We start from the raw sequence: 24,609 nt of genomic DNA, 5'->3' as shown, positions 1-24,609 counted from the left end.
TCTGTTAATTAGATGTTTCATATTTGTTCTTTAATTCCAGCAATATTTTTCATGGGAAAGAACAAAGCTAAATATTAGAACATGTGAGTATAATTTATGCTGAACCGTTCTTTAATCAAGCTGTTAAATGTTTTCTCACTGCCCTGCTAGTTTGTAGCTCATCCAAATTGCCAACAGCAGCTTCTCTCCATATGGTATGAAAACCTTTCTGGTCTAAGGCAGCAGACGATGGCAGTCAAGTTCCTCGTGGTCCTTGCTGTTGCCATTGGACTGCCCTTCCTGGCTCTCATTTACTGGTGTGCTCCTTGCAGCAAGGTAGGTCTGTGAAGCCTGCAGCTCTGTTATCTACCATAAGTATATGATAGGAGGGAAACATTCTATTTCCAAAATGAAAATTTCATGGAGGTATAGTAGTGTTTAAATAATCTGTTGTTCTTCATATCACAAAATAATACACTTTTTGCTAGGGAAACATAGAAGTAAAAGTGGAAGAAGAAAAAAAATTCACCTCTAATATTACTACTATTAATGTGTGAAAGAAACCCTTAGTTACTACATTAATTTATCGCCTTTCAGTCCTTTCCCCAGGCACATCTATGCATAAACTTTTATATATTTTAATGAAATCATCATAAAAATTATTGATTTCTACTCTTTGTTTTTCCTCTGGCAATGTTTGAGATGGAAGTTCTGTTTTGTGTTTATTTTAGCTGATAGGACCAGACAATCGTAAATGACAATCATGTAAATCCTCATGTGAACTTATTTCAGTTAAGAATATTTATATTAGGGACAAAGTACACTAGAAACCAACAACAAAGATAGCCTATTTTCTTAGCAAAATCTATTTGACCAGGCTTTGGTGAAAACAAGTTCCAGTGGACTTTGTATGACAAGAAAGCTGAGGAATATCTACCCACTTGTCTCTTAACTGTCTAGAAATTTGTGTCCTGAATTGCTAACAATCCTATTCCACATGTTTTTGAAGACTTCTTTTTAGATCTGATTAAGTTTATATGTGAGGCAAACTGAAATAATTCTAAAGCTGCCTGTGTTCTGGAGCATGTACATATGTGCTATGTGGAAGCATCAGCTGATCTCCCATTCTTCCATCTTGCCATTCTTAAACATGTACCCGGCTCATCTTCAGACACATATAACACATGGGTACAAACATATACACCACCATGCTCAACATACCACCTTCTTAGTTACATGGCTAATGTTTTAGCCATTTAGGGAGCTCTCAAAATGATTCATTCTAGAAAGCTGATGCAAAGCCATTCACACAATGGGAGATTCATACTTATTTCTAGTGACCGTGGTAGGAACTTCTGGGAACTAGACATTTTCTTATGACAGTAAAATCCATCATCATAGTTTTTCCACCTTAAAATATATATAATCAAAAATCACTCTCTAGAAATAACATAAATGAGGAATATAAAATGAAAATAGTGAGATTTATTAGAATAGCATTTATTGTGACAGATTTTCTCCTAGAAAGTTAGATTGTTCCCTCTTTTCAAAGGAAGACAAATTTCACTTTGCAAAATAATAAAAAAAAATCTAAATGGTCCTCAATTGAACATAATTTGCATCTATGTATATATTTTGTTCTACTTCAACTCATATTTTCTGTCTTTGGAGATTTAAGCTGAATTATCTGTTATCACTGTGATCTGTTAAAATATTCTTTTCTAAAGTTAATAATTATCCTTTCCTATAACCATAAAATTCAAAAGCACAATGCCTTTTAGAGCATCCGCTGCTTTGAAACAGGCCATTTAAAACAGTTCTTTGATTTACACATTTCTTGAATTTTGATTGAATCCTAATTAACCTGATTTCCTTCACTATTTCTTCTTCTCTGGCCATGTTTTTTTTCTGGCATTTGTTTTCCATCCTCATTTATGAGCAATAAGGCAAATAATCACATTAAGTGGACATTTCAAAGGATTTTTTTTCTGTTTTACTTTTTTTTTGGTCTTTTGAAACATCATGATAAAATCTATTTTGTAATTTTTCCCGTTAGCAATGAGCATAAACATTATTTGCAGGTCACAGGATTTACTTTTTACTGGAGAGGGGAAATAGCTTCCTTTGAATGGATGCTTTTAAGGTATATTTAAAATATTTTAGAATTTCCAATATGTCCATGAGAATTGATTCAGATCTAGTTGTTGTAAGCATCTGTCTCTTCATAGAAGCCCTGTTTCTGTTTATACTTGGTTTTCTGTCCTCAGAGGGCTTTTCTCTTTCCCTTTCAAAAATTATTTGTCCTTAATTATTCACATTCTTCTATAGCCCAAATATTAGTTGCCACATGCTCATTACAATAATTATAGGTTATACTGTGACTTCAAATAGTCTTGGTTTAAGCTAGCCTTAACTCTTTTGATTTCTGTGTGTTGGATAATTAGGCATTTGGTCATAAACAGATACCTAAAAAGAGTATGATATATAACATTTAAAGTCAAGCATTTCTTTGTATTTACCCTTAAATATTTTCCAGGTACAACTGTTGTTCAACTTATTCCACAAACTCTCTCATTTTTATTTATTTTTTTTTTTAAGGAAATCTGTTTATATTCCAGAAGACATAGATGGCAATTTTATTAAAATGGATAATTTACTTATGTTCCTAAAGCCCATTGACCAGTGACAACATTTTCCTTACTTTAAAATGAAATGCAACTCTCAACTGTTTGTAACAAAAAAATGAGGGAAATGAGAAAACTCACCACTTGGGTTTCCTGACAACCCACTTTTTGTTTGCTTTTGTTTGTCTGTTTGCTTGTTTTTTTTTATTTTTTAAGAAGAAGCAACAATGCCTGGTTTGATTGTTCACTCTCCCTTCAGAGTAAAATGAAGGAATTATATTATATAAGGGTGAATAGCCCAGTGGAGAAGGAAGATAAGCCAGGCAAGGTGCAGAGAGGTCAGGTGCTCCACTTAGTTAACAGTACATTGACTTCAGAGATGTCCAGGAAAGCCAAGTTAAGCTTCCAGAGTTATCAAAATTATGGGTATTCTAATGTGGGTAGTCTTATTTTCAGCCCTATCTTATGTCCCCAACCTCATTTTGTCATCTTTCATTTCTTTCCTATTTATTTGGTTCTATTTTAATTTACGTTATCTTGTATTTTTGGTGTCCTTGAAGCTTGTGTCTTATTCTTGCCAAAACAAGGCAAGTAATACATCATCTATCCACGAATTTCACTACTAGCAGATATTGCCCCCAGTTCCATTTTGTCCAAAACAACCTAATACATTTCAATTTGAAAAAATTGGTTTAAAATGTATAAGTGCTTTTTCCATGAGGAGATGCTGAATCTGGCAATACGTTTTTGTTTGCTTGACTCCGTGATTAAAATAAATCACATATACAACATAGAATTAAAATTGTATATATGGCATACCGTGGAGAAAGAAAGACACATTGTTGTTTATTATTATGGGCTCTCCCTTTAGGAAAACAAGCAAACAGATTACACACACATACTGAATTTTGTTCCCCATTTGAAAAATGCCCAGATTCCCTGAAACACAATCTAGTTCCTCTGTCTCCATAGGCTAAGATCTATGCATTTCAGACAAATAAATGTTATACTATAGGGACACTATAGTTTTTACCATCTCCATATTTCTTACAAAGAATCTGATTTTCACATAATTTAGGAAATGTGCTCATTGTCACTCAGTTGATGAGAGAATGAAGCTGGAATCTAACCTGAAATGTTGGACTTTAAATCCAGTATCCTTCCAGGACATTGTTCCAATACATTATGGGAACTCTTCTCCCACCCTGTCCTCAGTTGGAGTTTCTCTTTTTGGTACTCATGATTTTTAATCCACTTAAAATTTCACCAGGATAGCAACTTCAGCTGCCTCAGTGGCATGAACATAAATGAAGTAGACGTGAAGGCAACAACAGGGATTTATACACTGCAAAGAAGATTCAGATCAATATTTTCATTGTTTCCTCAATACTTAAGGCCCACTATATTAATTTACTTTCTCTGAATAGCCCTGATATATGTTCTGTGTTTTTTCACCAATATCATATAGTATCTTAAGAACTTAAATATCCTTGATATAAAATTTGGTTTATTCAACTATTAATTAAGTATACCAGCACAAATAAGTGAAGAATGTGATCAAAATGTTTTAATGGCATGGAAATATTATTATAACACCAATTATATAAATATAAATAATTATTTTAGGAGGACTTTGAATTATGCAGAAGTTTTTTTCTTATGTGTGTATGTATGTGTACGTATTTTGCAAAATGCACAAAACAAAGTTAAGATTTTCTTTTGGTGTGTGTTATGACAGATAGGAAAGATAATGCGTGGACCATTCATGAAGTTTGTAGCACATGCAGCCTCCTTCACCATATTTCTGGGACTTTTAGTCATGAATGCAGCTGACAGATTTGAAGGCACCAAACTTCTTCCTAATGAAACCAGCACAGATAATGCAAAACAGCTGTTCAGGATGAAAACATCCTGCTTCTCATGGATGGAGATGCTCATTATATCCTGGGTAATAGGTAAAGGCTGATTTTATGTCATCATTTCTTTTTGCAGGCTTAGCAGATGGACTGAATGACACTAATTCTTTCACACATCAATTATACAAATATATGCAGCATGACACAATGCATCACACATCATGATTTCCTTTGTGTTTTTAAAGCACAGTTGCCTTGGGTTCATTATTGATGTCCTAGTCTCCTCATATGCCATGTTCTTTTTGCATTTTTAAAACAAAACAAAACAAGAACAAAAAAAAATCAAAGCAAAAAACAGGAAGAGAACATCATGGTATTAAACAAACCCCACTAGTGATGAAGAACTATCATTCATATTTTTGGAGAGCTGGGATTTCAAATTTGAATACAACCACATGATTTTATGTTGAGATTTAGTAGAAACTGAAGCTAATAGCCCCTTGCTTTTATTAAATATTTATCATATGTGCCAGGAATTTTTCAAAGCACTTTACATACATCAAGTCACATAATCTCTCTGTGCCTCAGTCTTCTGGCATGTAATATATAATAACATCCATCTTTTGGACTTATGTGAGGATTAAATAGCTTGCTTTAGATCTCTCAAATGACAAATAAAGAGAAAGAATTCAGTCTTATTTACTATATGTTTTTTCCTTAGAATTCAATATATCCATGTCTTGACATTAAATATAATACAAATGAGATAAACATTTCAAATGTGTATTTATTAATAAAGAAATTCAATAGCTATTAAGTGTCTTTGTGAGGTAATAAGGACACTAAGGTGAATGAGAAGCAGTTTTTGCACTTGAGAAATGTTAAGTCTAGGAGACAAGTCAATAAATCAATCAGTAATTAAGCTCAACGTGACAAATGCTATACTTTGGGAACTGTTAAGATCTTATGAATATATACAAATTGTGCATCTAAATCTGAGTGAGGTGAGGTGTGGAAGGGGCATGGAAATTTTACCTGGATAGTAGCTTCAATTTGAGACTTCAAGGAAAAGGAAATGTTAGCTGGACAGAGTGTTTGGGAGATAAGGATAGTGCAAGGCTTGGGAACATTAGATGCAGAGTTGTGGGACTCCAGGGTCTGGTGTTTGTGGATGTGGGTAAGAGGAGATAAGGGTGATGAAATGGACAGAGGAGATTTTCAGTGGTTGGTGATGTGATCAGATCACATTTCAGAAAGGTCTTAGTGGTTCTGGGGTAGAAGGTGACTTCAATGAGTGGTATTTCCAGAGGCTGAGACCCAGTTGTGTGATCTCTGTGAGGAGGATGAGGGCCAGAACTCAGGGGATGATGGAAAGGACCTGAGAGCTGCTTAAAAGATAAACTGCAAGGAACTTGGTGATTCTTACACATTGAAAGGGAGATCTGTGGATTCATGGGTCAGTAGGTGGTGACTGAAATTCTGTAAGAGGAAGAATATAGAAGGAAGTCCATGCTTGGGACTAGGAGAATGAAAAGTTGATAAATACGTTTAGGTTTGGCTTTGAAATGCCCATGGAATTTCCAGGTGGAAATGTCCACTAGGTAATAGAAAGTATGATTCTGGTAAAAGCTGATGGATAGAATTCCAGCCATCCTCAATTTCCAGGTGGCACATAAGGCTCTGAGTATGCATAAAGTTACCTAGGGTGGTATTATATAGGTGTAAAAAGAAGAGAGCACAGGGGATCTGCCAACTAGACTTTTAATAGTCCATAGCTTCCTTTCCACCCAGACCCCCCTTTCCCATCTCACCTCCCTTCTGTTACTTGGAGAAAAATCTTGATCACTTTTCTTTTACTTCTGGGCCAGAACATGTTTTTTTTGGCTTCTTCACATTAGAGCCAAGTGGGATGATCAATTGAAATATGAGGAAGAACTGTGAAAATTATTGAATAATTATTTCAAATGCATGTGAGTTAATTCAACATACATTAGAGAGTTATTTATTCGAACCTTTGAATCTCTTCATTTTCTGGATACATTTGAAGGAAAAAGATTAAGTAGTAGCTTAACATGTAAATTGTATCACTAAAGTAATTATAAAGTTCAAAGAAAGAAGAGTTCTTTAATTTTCACTATTTCTTGTTTAATTTTTTTATTATGGTTTCTTTGTTGACTTATTAGTTATTTTTTTAATATTTATTTTATGTGGTGCTGAGGATCGAACCTAGTGCCTCACACATGCGAGGTGAACGCTCTACTGCTGAGCCAGAGCCCCAGCCCCTTCACTATTTCTTTTCTAATTTAATTGATGAAACTAAAACAAATTGCATTTCACCTCTAATATCTGACTTAAGAATAAATAGCCTTTGGATATTAGACTAATAACCTATGTGCTATAGTTTATTTTAAATGTATTAGAATATGTACAATATATAATACAGTGCTTGGTGCATAGAAAATAATCAATAAATTTCAGATAATTAGATTTTTCACTAAGAGTCTATGTTACTTCTGTGTAGAGCTAGCATTTCATACCGAATACCTATTAGGCAAGATTCTTTTAGTTCAAGATGAAACTTTGAAAAAACTAAGTTTTATACAAGAGCATTAGAGAAGATGAATGTTCATTTATTTCTTTATTATGATAAAGTAACTTTATCATGATAAAGTAACCCTCCTCATAGTAACTTTTTTATTATAAACTTCAGAAGTTTTTTTTTTCTTTTTCATTTAGAAAGGTAAACCAAGACTATTAAATTAACCTTTACTTTTGTGAATAAAAGCATTTTTCTTGGAATTCTTGTCCTATTCACCTTTGTATTTCACTTCAGAGACTATCTGTGGTTATTTAAAGGGAAAATAATGAACAACACAAAACAGATAGCTATGTATTTATAGCATGTTAGACTCCTGGTTCAATTATTGACTCTGGTAATTATCTCCCTTTAAATTGTTGTAGAACCTTCTGGAAATATTAATAAGAAGTGGCCAATCTAGTTTAGAGCCTGGATGTATTACATTTGCTTGAGGGAACAGATTAACATTAGTGATCACAGAATTCAAACTTATATAATTTTTAGTTGAGGAAAAAAAGCTGAAGGATAGAGCTAACGTTTGAGGACATCTTGACAAGTCAGAATGGCAATGAGACTAGGGGTGGTGGTAAGGGGTTGAGTGAGATCCAGGAAACCTGAGGCGTATTTATTTGGAGGGCCCTATTTAGAGAAAAAAAAGACAAAACAGCCCTGGACAAAGCATAGGCAAGTAGGGTATCTCAAAGCTGAAGCTTCATTAGCTTTACCTTAAACCTGTTCCTGCTGGAGAAGAACAAATTTAATGAGCACACAAGTGGGTTGTTTGTTAAAAAATTTTAGGGGCAGAGAGAGCTGATTCATTCTCTACTGCTCTAGAGGGCAGAAATAGAACCAACAGATCCACTTTGAAGGGCTATTCCTGAAAATTTGACAGTGGGATGAGCGGCCTTTAGAAGGAGCAAGCACCTGTCTCCAGATGCATTTGAGAAGAGAGGAGAAATAAGACACTCTCGCTTCAGGCAAAATAGTTCAGGGTTTTTGTTTTAGTGTGTAAGCTTCAGGAAGGCATCATTTGTACCAAGAATTCTAGAGAGAGAGAGAGAAGATAGAGAAAGGGAAGATTTGAAAACTGCTGGACTGTATGTATTTTTTTTTTAATTTTTTATTGTTGGTTGTTCAAAACATTACAAATTTCTTGATATATCATATTTCACACTTTGATTCAAGTGGGTTATGAACTCCCATTTTTACCCCATATACAGATTGCAGAATTACATCAGTTACACATCCATTGATTTACATATTGCCATACTAGTGTCTGTTGTGTTCTGCTGCCTTTCCTATCCTCTACTATCCCCCCTCCCCTCCCCTCCCCTCCCCTCCCCTCTTCTCTCTCTACCCCCTCTACTGTCATTCATTTCTCCCCCTTTGGACTATATGTATTCAGATGTCGCTTCAGTCTGTAGTCCCTATGCTTGTTGCTCTGAATGATCCTATCTCCTGTTGAGGCTGGCAGGATTTTTCATTTCTGTTTTGAGACAGAGAGGAGAGACAGGGGGAGGGGGAGGGAGAAATGCACTCATGAAGTATTTCCTATTACAAATTTGACCCACTAGAGTACATGTGAATTCAATTCTTATCCCTTTTTAACTTGAAAGAGCTGAAAAGCATTAGTGAAGTTGTCTTAAGTTCACATTTTCTATGCTACACTGAATGCTGGTTTTGAGAAAAGCATATGACATGCTCTTGGAGGGCAGAGGCCATGATATTTTCTTCATCTCAACAGGGCTCCATGGCCATTTATTTGGCAGGTTCTGTGACAAACATTTAGGACAAATGTGAGAATTTGGGGCAGGTGGTTGCTGATAAGCAGAGAAGACTAATTTCAACCATAGACTTTGAAAGTCCTCCTGGTGGAAGGAGGTTTTGATTAGTTGTTGGTATTTGGATTATATTTCCTCAGATGGCTAGAGGGTCAGATAGATATCAGAGAGCAGGGTATCTTAAAGTAACTTACTTTTAATCAAGTAACAATCTCCAAATTAAGAAATAGAATATGTACTAATTGCTGTAACTTCTTCTCATCTTTCACTATGCTTGTTTTAAATGTGAACTCACAGTATACATAATATTTTAAACTTTTAAAATTTAACTTTATAGCATAATGATTTTTCAGATGTGTGTTAGGTTCTCCAGGAAACAGGCACAATGATTAAATGTACAATAGTTGGATTGGGAAAAAATGGAAATTTTATTAAGGAACACTTTTTGTGAGAGAAAAATGAAAATCTTGCTGGGAAGGTTGCAAGGACTTTCAAATTTGGATGCAAGTCTAACTCTAAGGGTTTTAGAGAGGGAAGGAAATCATCTTAGGTTGGGGGCATCCTAGCTCTCAATGCAGACTAAAGCAAGTTTGGCAAGAAATCCTGAGCCAAAGTGAACCATTAGAAGAGACCCATGGATCCTAAGAAGGGGCACCCTCAGTCATTGGCCAGGAGCAGCCATGGGAGGCAAAGCCTTGGATAAAAGATGTAATGATTTTCAGAAGGTAGTACCTGAGGTCCATGGACAATGAAATTCTTGTAGTTGGAAGTCAGTAAAGCACATTCTCATGGTCCCATCTCCCTATGAAAATTAATAAGGTATCATATCAAATCCCTGTTTGATTGCCTATCTGTGGAAGTCCCATTGGTTTTTCTATTTTAAGTGTGTCAGAGTGTTTGTGTGTTTTGGGTATTATAACGAACATCTTCTGAACATTTTTCTGTGTGTACAAATAATAGATCGATAGAATGCTTTTTGTTTTAGGCATCTTGATGAAGTTTGTCAGATTGCATTCAGGTGATATACTGATATTGCTGGACTGTGATTGGTGGGGATGTGAGAATTATGGCTGTGCAGGAAAGTTGGAGCCAAATTTGGAAGGATTTTGAAAAGGAAATCTCTCTTAATCATGAGAATCATCTTCTTGTATCACTTGGATCAAATGGCTAACAACCAATATCTATTGATGATGGTTCCCTCATCTCAGATTATTTTTCTCTTGTCAATAAACATAGTTTGCATTTGAATTATCTATATACAATGGAATACTATCAGGCTGAGAACTTTCAGTTTTATTTTGTTTCATGGAAGAGCTAAGGCTAAAATGAAATTGACTTGATATTTTAACCTCTTTTTGATGCAGGTATGATATGGGCTGAATGTAAAGAAATTTGGACTCAAGGCCCCAAAGAATACTTATTTGAATTGTGGAATATGCTTGATTTTGGTATGTTAGCAATCTTTGCAGCATCATTCATTGCAAGATTCATGGCATTTTGGCATGCTTCCAAAGCTCAGAGCATCATTGATGCAAATGATACTTTGAAGGACTTGACAAAAGTTACATTGGGAGACAATGTGAAATACTACAATTTGGGTGAGTTTTCATTATGCAGTCTACATAAATTCATAAAAATTCAGAATTTTCTTATACAAGAGATGTCACTAGTAGTCGGTAACTGCCCAATTCTCCTAAAATTATTATTTAGTTTTAAACATCTGTTTTTGAAGGATGAGCATCTGTAAATGAAAAGTCCTACTTTGTGCTTTTTTTCTTTGATTTATCTACTGGGTAGAAATATCTCTTAATCATGAGAATCATCTTCTTGTATCACTTGGATCAAATGGCTAACAATCAATTTCCATTGTTGCCTATCTCATCTCTTAGATTATTTTTCTTTTGTCAGTAAACATAGTTTGCATTTGAATTATCTATATACAATGGAATAAATAAAGTCTAGCTTTATAAAAGAAGGAAAGCCTGTCATTTATGACAACATGGATGAACCTGGAAGACATTATACTGAGTGAAATAAGACAGGCACAGGAAGACTGCAAGAGCTCATTTATGTGTGGAATCTAAAAAAGTCTGACTCATAGTAGAGTCATGGTGATTTTCAGGAATGGGGAAAAGATGACCAATGGTATAAAGTTGCAGTTAGGAGGAATAAGTTCTGATGTTCTGTTGTACAGCGTGATGACTATAGTTAATAATAATGTACCATATACTGGAAAATTGCTAAGAGAGTAAATTTTAAGTGTTCTCAATATACATGAAAAAAAAAAGTATGTGAAGCAATGAGTATAGTAATTAGCTTGATTTAATCATTAAGAAACATATATGTCAAAACATTATATCATATATATATATATATATATATATATATATATATATATATGTAATTTTTAAAAATCCACAACTGAGTGCTACTTCCATTTAAAGACATATAACCTATTTGAAAGCAAAGGAATATTTGAGTTCTTTCAAAGTACTCCCAGTAAAATAAGTAATACCACTATTTCCCAACCAGGCTTTGAACTAAAAAACAATGTGGAGGCCTATAGTAAGCTCAAATATTAATGAAATTTAGGGTAGATGACATAGATCTATTAGTCAATGGGATGGATAATATTGAATCCTAGAATTAGTAAGACTTATTCTCCCAGTTTCCAAACAGCAATGGACTAGAGCAGTCCTTCCCACCAGGAGGGGGTGGCAGCAAGCACCTAATCATGGGAGATACCTCTGTGGGGAACACAGAAGAATTCCTAAGAGGGTAGTGCTGAACCATGTACACCCAATTAGTCATCCCAGTTTAGCAATTAGATAAGTCCCCTATCTTCCCAGGAGACAAGTGACTAAGGGGTGGAAATAGTTTCAGTTATTTGCTTAAGAAAAACTCCTCCTTGTTAGAAATTGGAGTTGGGAAAAATATAATCCCTTGAATACTTATTTCAAACCCTCTGATAACAAGCTAACACTTAATTGGCACCTCTGTGGGTTTCATGGCTATATCATATAAGGTCTCCTCTTTGCATTATAAATTTTTAGTGTTTATTATAATCTTTAAATACTTTAAAAATATGAATAATTTTTAGAAGATTTCTATCTATAGATAATGCTACTATTCAAAGCACTATAAAAAGGAAACTACATTTATTAGTTTTTTATTATCTTTTCCTAATTCTACTATTCAGAAAATAAGTGAATACAAATTTATATTTTCTCTGACAGTGTTTTGCTTTTTCCTTCATAATGGTTTTCTTGATTGGGTTTTGATGACTTGATATAATAATGCCAGAAAAATTCACAAATGAATTTTTGCAACATTTTTTGTGGTAAAATAGACTTGTTTGAATAACTGATAAAAATTATTTCTAGTAAGTTTAAATAACTGCAAGTATTCCATAGGAACCAAATTACATTATAGTATAATTAGTTTAAGACTAAAAAATAGGAGCTACAATTTATTAAGTGCCCAGATACTTTCTAAACACTGAATATATGTAAACTTACTGAATTTTCACAACAGATAAGAGAAATGGGAGTGACATTATCTCATTTTTAGAGAGGGGGAATAAACAAAGAGAAAAGTAATTTGAATAAGTTCTTTCAGTTGTGATTATCAATATTATATTGATAGTTGATCACTCAATGTACAGGAATTCACAGTTACTGAGTCTATAGGTTCAGCACTTAAATATTATGCTATACCCTTATGGGAAATTGCTAGCAAACCAGAAGTCATCATCTTCTCAATGAATTCAGAAGCTCGAATACAGCTGACACTAAAGAAACCCTTTAAGATCAGAGACTTCATTTGTGAGCTATATTTTTAATGTAATTATATATGATATTTTTTTTTCTCAGAAAAGAAGTTATCCACATAAGAAACTTACCATCACTCTTGTCTTTGATTTTTCCTAGCCAGGATAAAGTGGGACCCTTCTGATCCTCAAATTATTTCTGAAGGTCTTTATGCAATTGCTGTAGTTTTAAGTTTCTCCAGAATAGCATATATTTTACCTGCAAATGAAAGCTTTGGACCTCTGCAGATATCACTTGGTAGAACAGTAAAGGATATCTTCAAGTTCATGGTCATATTCATCATGGTGTTCGTGGCCTTTATGATTGGAATGTTCAACCTCTACTCCTACTACATTGGGGCAAAACAAAATGAAGCCTTCACAACGTACGTTGTCTCAGCTGTCTCGATGATGGAAATTGCCGATTGAATAAGCATTCATTTAGCATTGTTCATATAATTCCATGCTTGGGTAAAGACTTTCTCTCTTGTTCTTTAGCAAAATGTGAGATCTTAAAATGAGATCTAAAACATAGGAAACTAAAATAACAATAGCTAACTATTTTAGAGCCAGTTATTGTAGTAAATACCTTTAAGAATAACTTAATTATCCACATTCCACAGAAGAAGGAAATTGAAATTCACAAAAGTTAAATAATTCGCCAAATGTTCCATAGCTTCTAGTATGTGGGAAAGCCAGTATATAGCCTCTTTTCAATGACTAGCATCTATTGCCCTAAAATGCTCTCCTATTTACTAGGGATCCTGGTAAATATGATTAACAGCTGCATTCCTAATTCAATTTCTCAGAATTTATCATTGGAAAAGTTCAAGTTATCAGTGATAACAGAGTTTTGACTAAAGTTCACCATGGGCACATGTGTTTTTTATAAAATCTGTTTGGAATCGATTACTCAAATGTTAGATCTTCAGTGTTACAATGTGAAAAACCAACTGAAGCAGAACCTACTGTTTTCCATATTCTTCTAAAGTTCATTTTTTTCAGGGAAATGAAACCACCTGGGTTAAGCAGATGGGTTTAGCTCTGATGAGTCATGCCTAAAGCATTGGAATTTCTACCTAAGGCATGTCAGTGATTTGGGTAACACTGACTGTGTGTACACTGTTATTTTTTTCCTTAAGATGCATTCTATTGTTTTTTATTTATTAGATATGAGTAGAAGCACAGATGAGCCAGAGACCTAAGAAGACTCTAACAAGTTATATTATTTTTATTAAGCAATACACTTAACATTTTCATTGTCAAAGGTATCATTTATTTAAATGTTAGTATCTTTGGTTATGAAGTTATGTTATCGCACTTATTGGTTGCCTATTCTGTGCCATAGATATCAAGTTACATGCTTCTTAAGAACACTGTCACCAATGCTTGCAACGATCTTAAATATTATTCTAGGGAATATAGCTCAGTTGGTAGAGTGCTTGCCTTGCATGCATTAAGCCCTAGGTTCAAACCTCAGCACCACCATAAATAAATAAATAAATAAATAAATAAATAAATAAATGTTATTCTATACATTTGACAGAAAAGAGAAGTTCAATGTTACTGAATCAACTCAATTTTACTATTCATTTTACTACTATATATATATATATATATATATATATATATATTTATATTTATATACTTTCTTACTTTGTTTCTTTGTTTTCTTTGTCCCCAGAGTTGAGGAGAGTTTTAAGACACTGTTCTGGGCTATATTTGGACTTTCTGAAGTGAAATCAGTGGTCATCAACTATAATCACAAATTCATTGAAAACATCGGTTATGTTCTTTATGGCGTCTATAATGTTACAATGGTCATTGTTTTGCTAAATATGCTAATTGCAATGATTAACAGTTCATTCCAGGAAATTGAGGTATAATCTCTACACATCTGTACAGTCTGTGTTTCATATTTTGATTATTCCAGGGTCCAGCTAAGCAGTGGGATGAAGTATGAATTACTAGTCTTTCTTTATTGTTTCCCTGTTTATTTATTTAACTCAGTAATCCAGAAAATTTTAATTCTGTACTTTTCATCACAATATAGAAGGGGGGTGGTGGAACTGTAAGGCATAAGGAGCATAAATGTCTTTATTTTAAAATATTCAAAAACTATTGCTTATGAATAACACTATTCCCCAACTTTTTTGAGTGATATTTAAAACCTATCTTTTCTCAAGTTGGGAGTGATAGTGATAGTGGTAGTGATAGTTTTTATTCAAGAAATCTTGGTCTGTGTACTGAATAATGAGTGATCGATTGCAGAATAAGAGAGATCATTTTTCAGTGTTTTTCAGAGTGTAGGAAAATATATTTTCATCTTTCAGTATTTTTATTTATAAACACATGTGAGTTTTGAGAACTGTAGTTGGTAAAACTAACAAAATTTTAAATATATTTAGAAAAGACTGTGTGAGTAAAGCATTAACATTTTGAAAAAATCCTGGAGCATTTTTCAGAGTGTTAGAACAATTTTTTTTTGTGTGTGTGTGCATTTCCCTGCTGAACAGTCATGTGTATCTGTGTAGGATGACGCTGATGTGGAGTGGAAATTTGCAAGGGCGAAACTTTGGTTTTCTTACTTTGAAGAGGGAAGAACACTTCCTGTTCCCTTTAACCTGGTACCAAGTCCAAAGTCCCTGTTTTATCTCTTACTGAAGTTTAAAAAATGGATTACTGAGCTGTTTCAAGGTCATAAAAAAGGTTTCCAAGAGGATACGGAGATGAATAAGGTAATTTAGTTGATCTTTATCATTATGCTCTTAAATACTATGACCATTGTAATCACTGAGCCACACTCTAAAAAGTGTCAGTCTGTGATGAAATGTCCATCCATCCCCCAATACAAGTTCTTTAATGTATTAAATGCAACACTGTTCTTTGCTTTATGTGTTTTGACATAAGCACTTTGGAAAAGTTACACAATGCTGTTCAAATAATATATTACATTATCTGAAGTGGGTACCAAAAGGGAGAGTTATTTTGGGCCCCATGTTTGGCATGGTGGCTACAAGTTCCTTATTTCACCATCCATTTACAGAGCCAGGTAAGCATCAGCCATTGTTTATGACTGGTGGGAACCTGTTCAGAAATCAATTGCTCACATGCTACATGTTAGACCAGTGTTGGCACTGAATAGCTTTAGAAAGAAAGGTCCAAATATACTGATTTGAAACAATAATCCCATGAATTGATGCAATTGCAAGAAGACATAAAAGAGAGGGTAGGATGCTTGCAAAATGTTCAAATGTGTTTACAGCACATGAAGAGTGTTGTGTATCATTGGGGGTCCTGGGCAGAGGTTTTCCCTGTGCAATGATCTCTGCTGGTTGCAGGACACTGCACCAAGAAGAGATGTGGAGACACTAGGTAAACCCAGAAGAGGAGAACTAGGATGGGGACAGGTATGTTGCCATATTAGGGAGAATTGAGGGACTGGGAAGTTTTTTCTGAAAAAGGAAAATTGAAGGGGAACAAGAATATTTTTAGACTACCCACTTTTTATTAGGAAATACATTTATTTTTTGTCTCTTCAAAACTAGGAAAAGAGGTAATGAGCAAAAGTTACAAACACTTCAATTTTAATTTTATGTGAGCACAAACTTGTAACAATAAGATTTGTCCAACAGCGCAGCGGGCTGTCTTAGAAAGTAGACAACTCTCTAAAACTGCAGATAATAAATTCTGGATGACAGATATTAGGAATTTATACAAGATTCTTCTTCCTAAGTTGGTGGGCAATTGGACCAAATGATTATGGAGGTCCCTCACAATGATCCAGTTCTATCATTGAATAGAAGGGAAACATACTTGAATTGCTGTTCCCTTTGGCAGTTGTTGCCTGGGGTTCTCAAGTAACAAGCTCTTTAAGTTCTAGTTGCCACAACTGTAAGATAGGAATAACAATTACATCTACATCATGAAAATCAAGTCAAATAAATATGTAAACGTGCTTTGAGATTTCTAAAGGCCTCTTGAAATTTAGTAATTAGATTGTAGGAATTTTGTAAAAATGTTCCACCAATGTTCTTCTTCCAGACGTATGATTTACCGGATTCAGTGAGTTGTATGGAAAATTTTCTTATTTTATTTAATGCAAAAGAGTGTACAGTTTGTGTGTCTCATTGGAAGTGCTACCTGAGAGAATTTGGCATCTACAGGAAAGGTCCAAGCACTTGTCCAAAGTGTTTTGGGCAAGTGCTTGGACCTATGAGAATGTGTTTTTCTTGTTAAAACTTCAAGAGTTAGACCAGTTAGCTTTTAAAATATGGACTAAAGAATTAAATCAGCTGTCGATTGTACTTAATATACCATCTATCTTTAAAAGAGAAATGAAGAAAAGAAATTTGGAATTTTGGGAAGTCATGAAGACCTTTCAAAATTATCACTTGACAAAAAACAGGTAAGATAATATTTGAAAATATGAAGCTATGCATATCATTAGTGTATCTTTTCAGAGAAAAAAGAGGCCAACATTCGGAAGCAATTTCAAGAAATAAAGAAATAGGTAACAGATACATTAAGGAATTTGACCCCACAGTAAATTTCACCTTTATGTATATCTATAATGCATTAATTTAAAAAAACTAAAAACAAATAGAAAAAGCCAGTAGAGGAAGGGGAACAGGGGCAAGGAAAAATGGAGAGAAAGTGGAAGTATTAGGGACTGAATTGGAGCGAATTATAGCCCATGCTTGTATAATTATGTCAAAATGAACTTCAATATTGTGTACAACTAGAATTCACTAATAAACATTGTAAAAATAAAAAAGAATTTGACAATGTTCACAAGAATCTATTATTGAGAGGTAGAAATAAGCCTATGTCTAATTATCAAAAAGAATTATGTATATACTTAATATATATGTTCAGCATATATTTACTTATGGGTGATGGAATAAAGGGTAGGGATGTAGTGATGTAGAAAAGGCAAAATTAAGAGAGGAATCTGTCAGGAGCCCGAGGCCTGGTATGATTAACTTAACTCAGCAGCTCAAGAGGAACACACACAGCCAGCAGTTCCTCCTTATTTGTCAGTAATCAAGAAGCTGTCAAAAAAAGCCCTGTGGGAATTTTGTAGCTATGGTGGTCAGCACCATTCGTAATGAGCAATGTGTCCTAAAGATGCATCAACTATAGAAGAAGCACATCCTTGGTGGTGATCAGGATATTTGCTTCCTTTATTGTTGTGCACACCTAGCAGAGGATGATAAATACTAAAGTGATATTGGAAACAAGTGAATTAGGAGAAGGCAGTGTATTAAGTAGGAATTCTGTTCAGTTGCATATAATAACCGAAATCATGATGTTTCAAATAAGACAGTTGATCTCCACCCTCTTATTTAACTCTCCAGAATTAGGCAGTGTAGGGCTGTTGTTGGGGCAAGTGTCTGTGATTTTCCTGGATTTTTTTGGTCAGAGTCAGATACAAGATGGCAGCTTTTCCTCCTTCCATTACGTCCACTGTTGAGGCACAAAGGAGTTAGGGCAAAGGAAAAGTGAGGCATGCTAGCAAATCTGCTGCCACCTCCAGAAGCTCTTCCCAGGAGTGTCCATTAGGAGTTTTCACTGGCCAGGATTGTGTTGCATGGAACACAAATGCCAAGGAGGAAGGTCATTTTGTTTATTTATTTTAAGTGGATATTTTACCTACACCAACAAAATAGGAAACTTAGGGCCTATCTCCAACCTCCTGACTTCCTTTATTAACCATCCCAGCCAAGGTATATTGTCCATTCTCCATTTCCTATCAGAACCCAAAGGGGAATTTTAGGGAAAAGGAAACCCTGGGTCATAAGCCCTGGTAAAAATAAGGAGTATACTGTGAAGGATTTCTAAAGAATAGTATCCCAGGCAGGCTGTGGTGGGATGTGTGAATGTGGAGTATGAGACTCATGCAGGAATTTCACCAGGCCTGCTGCATCTGAGGCTCTGCCACACCATGCGGCAGTTTGGGCTGAGGGTAAAACAGCTAGAAGGCAAGATGAAAATAACCTCTGGTCTTCCAAGACAGGTGGCATTCAGGGTTTTAGAAAATTGGCAGAATCTTGCTATTCAGAGAAGTTTTGTTTGTGTTGCCTTTAGGTTACCAGGTGAATCTGGATTCCATTTTAAAATGGTAGAAGTAAGGAAAACTTATGAAGTAAAAAGTAATGCATACAATAGAGCTTCACAGTCAATTTCACTTCAGAGAAGTATAGTGGTTAGGAGGGTAGCTAGGGAGTCTGCAAACCTTGGCTTCAGGCCTTATTTGGTTTTCTGCCTGTTTTGTTTGGTGACATAAAATAAAGGCTCTGTGTGTGTGTGTGTGTGTGTGTGTGTGTGTGTGTGTGTGTTGGTTTTTATATTTTAGAATTTTGTGGAGCAGGAGAAGAAAGAAGGATATGTGACAGACTGAATGTGAATCACAGAGTGCAAAATATTTATTATCTGGCTTTTTATATTAAAAGCTTGCTACCCCTGGTCTTATGCTGATAGGTATCATGAATAGAAAACTTGAAAAAACACAGACAATTAGGTTCAAATATTTTATAAGCAATTTCTATCATTGTAATACATGTCTGTGTCTGATGTACATAGAAAGTTGCTTCACTAAGGCTCTTGACTTATTTGTAGAATATAGGCGGTAATTGTGCTAACATCCAAGGGTGGTTCAGAATATTAAATTAGTACATACATGTAAAGTTCTTACAACAATATCTGGCACATAGTAGGTACATAATAGCTATTAAATTTCTTATTACTAGAGAGCAGAAGGAACACATACAACCACAGTTTTATAGTGATGCAATTACAGAGGGATAAGACTAGTCCTAAAAGTCTTAGAGAAAGAACACAAACAGAAAATGAAAGGAGTCCAGTTAAAAAAGTAAATGGATGTATCTGTAAAAAATGATCTGAAATAATTGAATTAGTGAATGGAGGAAACTGTAATGATAATGGTGACTCATAATGTCAGAATAAATTTGGAAGCCAGCATACATTAATTGAAAAATGGCAACAAAATTAGCATTTGTTGTGTATGCTTGGCAGTAACATGCCCATGTACACACACACACACACACACACAAATTACCTTGATTTTCCCACCACTTTTTAGTTAGGGACTTAAGCAAATTGTGTGGCCTTCTTAGGCCTGAGTTTCTTTACTTGTAGTTACTACAGTCTCAAAAACTAAAGTAAATGAAATAAAATACCCACCAAAGCACATGGTCAAAGTATATTTTGCTACTTACATATCAGTTTTTTTCCTCCCATTCCTCTTCCCTATTGAAATAGGTGAAATCTTATTGCTCATGGCATGCTAACCAGTGCCCAGAGGAAGAAGAGGCAGACTAACTGGTGAGGGTGTGGATTCCTGGAGAACACAGCCCACGTCTCAGTTCAGCTCTGATCCTCCATGTCCTCATATTATTGGGACTCACGAGTATCTGTGGGAAGAAGGAATACATGAGTGGATAGGACAGATGAGTGGACATAAGGATGAAGGGGAAAATGTTATCAAAAGAATGTAAATAGCTTGTCTCCAAAAAAAGTTTTCAACAAAAAATATATTATAATTTCATAGAATACTTTAATAATTCCTGTTGTTTATTTGAGTTGTCTGTGCTTATTACATAAGAAAATGGATCAAGGTAAAATGACATAATAATTTTTCAAAGGCTTCCCTAGTTAGTGGATATATTTAGAATTGAATCCAATATTCCTGGTGACATACTGCTGGTCCCAATTACTTGTGAAAAATGTATGGTTGTTAACATATCATTAATAATAGTTTTAGAAAGCTTAAAATTTTGTGGAATATATAATTCAATTTACAATTATGTGGTATAATTTAATTTTTGCTAGCTATATTTAATCCTACTTACACCTATAAAATCTTTTCATTGACAATATGGTCCACTATGTTTTCTTACAAATAAGAGACTTTGAGGTACTAGTATCAAGAATAACAGTCCCTCAATAAAGCCAAAATATCTTTGATAGCTTGGATAATTTGGGATTGGTGTATATAAACACCTGATTTTAAAAAATTACTTTAAATGTAGAAAAATATTCTTTGCATAAAATCTACCATTTTAGCAATATAATTCAGTGGCATTAAGTGAATTCACAGTGCAGAAACTGACTCTTAATTGCATAATCCAGGGAAATATCTCTTTCCCTTTCTACTATCTTCCTTTTATAATATACTAAGGCTTTGATTGAACAATGACATTCCATAATTTTTCAAAGGGTATCTCAGTGTTCACTCAATGTTACGTTACAGACAATGAATTCACGTGAGCATATGAAATTCAGTGAGTTTGGTGAATATTTTCTATTCACTGTTTTTCTTTCCTATCAAAACTTAATTTTTAGTAATTGAAACAGTAAGAACATTGAGCTAAGTACTTAGAAGATTGGGATCTTTCTCCTCTGTGCACCTTCAGCAATCTATTTAACTTTTGTGAACCTCAGCATTCCCATCTATAAAACAGGGGTGATCAAGTTGTAGAGTCCACCACAAAAGATTGTTAGGATAATGAAATTGGTATTTTATAAATTATAAACACTACAAATTCCTATTATAGAGAAGTGGCTCCTTTGTCATTTGGTTATGAATAACTCAATCCAAATTTTGCAAAATCGGATTAGTGTAACTTGCATATTATAGTTTTCAAGTAAGAAATACACATGCCAAAGGATAAGGGATGTATGATAACAAATCACTGGACAAATAGGATGAAGAGAATCAAAATGCCTTTTTTTATGTTTTCATTTTAATTAGACACAATATCTTTATTTTTATTTATGTGGTGCTGAGGATTGAACCCTGTGCCTCATGCATGCTAGGTGAGCACCCTACCACTGAGCCACAACCCCTCAAAATGTCTTCTTTATGATAGAAACTATAGTATCTACCAATCAAATAATTTTTATTTTCTTCATAGTTTCTATAAAAATGCAGAAATATAAAAATTTGTTTTTCATCTGCCAATGTGTATTATATATTTTCAATGAGATATGGATGACTCTAAACTTTCCAAGAGCACATAATTTAACCTCAGATTAAAACAAACTCTAGGAACTTTACTAAGCCTGTAGTATCTGGCCCAGTTTTGTGGAATTTGAAGTAAAATATTAATTCCAATGTCTTTTTTTATTAATTCATTAATTCATTTTAATTAGGTATATAAGACAGCAGAATGCATTTTGATTTATTGTACACAATTGCAGCACAACTTTTCATTTCTCTGGTTGTGCACAATGTAGCATCACACCATATGTGCAGTCACACATATACCTTGGGTAATGATGTCTATCTCTTCACCATCTTTCCTGCTCCCATGCCCTCTCCCCTTTGCCCCATCAAAGTTCCTTCATTTTTGGCCGAATGTTTTCTCTGATTCTAATGTCTTTTTAGCATGACATTGTGTAGTGTTATATTGTGGCAGCCATGGAAAGAGTCTGCACAGATAAGTGTGGCTGGCTGACAGGCTGTAGCTGGGGACCTGTGGGACTAAGCTCTTCAGGCCCTGGGTGCTTCTTTCCTCTCTGGCCATCTTTATACTGGAGCTCCCCTGGAGCTGGTGACTTTCTCAGGCAATCTTCTGACCTCTCCCTCTTTCACGGGTGAGCAGGCCCTCACAGCCAGAGGCATTCTCTACCTTCTGCTCTCTCTCTTGTCTTTCAGGGTGTTATTCTGAATACACTTCACACTTCTCCCTCTATTTTGGCATTTGATTCCTTGAGGCTCAAATCAACACAAGTATTTATTCCCCCTTGCCATATGAGTTTGTGATCAACAAAATTTGAGGCACATAGCCTGGTTATACTTGGTACATTAACTGTATTCGGAAGAAAAATATTTTTAAGGGAATCATTTATATTTCAAAACATTTTTATCCAGTGTTACTGAGATAGGTTCCCACTGGAATGTGTTTGGCCCTAACAAGCACTAAGAAAAACTCTCATGGTTTATTCTTTATTACCCAGTTCATGTGGCTTTTACTTGTTCTTTTTCATAAAGTTGACATCTGGAATGGCACAGTTAGTTTCTGTTTCACTCAGATCTTCCCTCTGACCACTTGAAGGTTAAAGTGTTAAGTTAGCTGCACAAATGCTGCCTTCACATTGGCTCCAGGTACACCACAGAAATTGGTAAGAAGAGCCATATAAAAATATTTTTGGAAACACGGTAGGCAGGCCTTTCATTATCTCCCATGACATCCTCAAATCTAATGGCCACTGGCTTTGGTGGTTGCTAGCATTAGCTTTTCAGATACACAGTCTGAAGGAGAATGTAAATAAAAGTTGATGTCTGCCACATACTGTATCACATGTAAACCTGAAAATACTGAATAACTTCATGAATAACTGCTGTTTCAGCTTCAGAACAGATTGCTCTCAAATTGTTTGTTATAGAGCAAGCAGGTTTTTATGCCCTCTTGAGTTGGTCTGTTCTGCACTGTATTGAGTGAGAATTTTTCTGTTGGTTATTTGTCCAGGAACTGTGGATTTTAGCTACTGCTTAGGCAGAGACATTTTTTTGAAATCATCTGATGAAACAATCACAGAAAAGAGTGGTTCCAACTGTGTCCACTTGGCTAGGGCCACTTCTTCATGTGATTTTCTATTTTCATATTCCTAGTACCTTTTCCCAGATCTATTGAGTTGAAATCTGGCAGGAGATCATGGAAATGTGTATTTTAATAAGAATTTAGGCGACCATAGTGCTAATCTAGCAGTTATTGACAATGGTAGAATTCCCACTACAGTATCTTACACATTCTATATACCTTATCACTTTATCCTCATGTTAGCTAGGAGATAGGTGAGATTATTTTCACTATTCTATACCTGAGGAAACTGTGAGAGGAATGACCTGTTCAAAATCCCACATCAGCCAAGTGGCAGTCAAAATTCAAATCCACATCTACTTGGTTGCAAAGCAAGACGCAAGCTCAGTGCAGCCCTGCTCCATTCCACGCCTGCGCTCCCTGCTACCCGAGTATTGGGCCTACACCTTTTCTGTTCACTGTTTTGTTTCAGGCTTCAGGCCATTTAATACTTACGATAAACTGGACATTTCCAGAACCGTGTCTACCTCTAGCAATGTAAAGAATTCCAAAGATGGAAGCATACTTGTTCCTCCTAAAGAATAACAAAAAGTTTATTTAGTGTTTCTCACTGGTCCTACAATGAACCTAAAAGATGAGAAATGCTGATATCAAACTCAAAATTAGGAAATGAAAAAGTAAAAGAATAAAGAACACAGACAATGTGGTAAGAAGTGTAAAAAAGTGGAATTTTCAATACTTCATTCATAATTGGAGAGACCATAGGTACACATAGTAGGACAAAGTTCACAAAGAGTCTTTATTGCTTCCAATCAAAAGGACTCTTCACTCCCTACCCTGTGGCATGATAAATACTGGCACAATCTATAAATAACTAAATCTCTACGTTTAAACGCTACTCATATTGCAAGTTAAATTTCCTTGTATTTACAGAAGTACCAAAGTGTTACAGACCTTACTTTTCAGATTTTAAACTATTTTAGTAGCTGGACATGGGAATAATTATATATTGGGATTTTCTGCCACCAAGTGGTTACAATGCCTCTTTGCATATTAAGTTTTATGTACTATTTCTCTGTACTATTCATTTTTTTAGTAAAGATTTATTGAATTTCTGTGATATATTAGAAGCTGACTAGGAATTTTTGCTGAAAAGACATATGTTGTATTTCCATGTACAACTTGATATTTCAGATTTAAAGCAGAATTAGTCACCAAAAAAAAAAAAATGATCAAAATGGAGTTGTAGCTGTTTAGTCATAAATCATTAACTAAATTAGTGGTTCTCTGTTGGGTGATTTTGATTTGATGTGGACACATTTTGGGTTACCAAAGAATGGGAAGGGAGCTGCTATTGGCATCTGGCGGTTAGAAGCAGGGTTGCTGCTAAGCATTCTACAGTACATTGAATATCC

General features: G+C 34.8%; 1 protein-coding gene across 2 annotated transcripts in view; it reads left to right on the top strand.

Annotated features, from left to right (window-relative positions):
- Positions 1 to 24,609, top strand: part of Trpc6 (transient receptor potential cation channel subfamily C member 6) — a 119,679-nt gene that overhangs the window by 87,242 nt on the left and 7,828 nt on the right. The window contains exons 4-10 of one of the 2 annotated variants that reach the window (XM_027930703.2): positions 151 to 315; positions 4,342 to 4,558; positions 10,183 to 10,416; positions 12,748 to 13,012; positions 14,311 to 14,506; positions 15,161 to 15,364; positions 16,960 to 17,034. In XM_027930703.2, coding sequence (XP_027786504.1) covers positions 151 to 315; positions 4,342 to 4,558; positions 10,183 to 10,416; positions 12,748 to 13,012; positions 14,311 to 14,506; positions 15,161 to 15,364; positions 16,960 to 17,034 — 1,356 coding nt within the window. The remainder of the gene's footprint in view (positions 1 to 150; positions 316 to 4,341; positions 4,559 to 10,182; positions 10,417 to 12,747; positions 13,013 to 14,310; positions 14,507 to 15,160; positions 15,365 to 16,959; positions 17,035 to 24,609) is intronic. The other variant, XM_071616644.1, reaches the window with a different exon arrangement.

This window comes from Marmota flaviventris, chromosome 9, assembly GCF_047511675.1.
Source record: "Marmota flaviventris isolate mMarFla1 chromosome 9, mMarFla1.hap1, whole genome shotgun sequence".
NCBI classification, from domain to species: domain Eukaryota; kingdom Metazoa; phylum Chordata; class Mammalia; order Rodentia; family Sciuridae; genus Marmota; species Marmota flaviventris.
The sequence above is the reverse complement of the archived record's forward strand: the minus strand, read 5'-3'. Positions and strand labels throughout refer to the sequence as shown.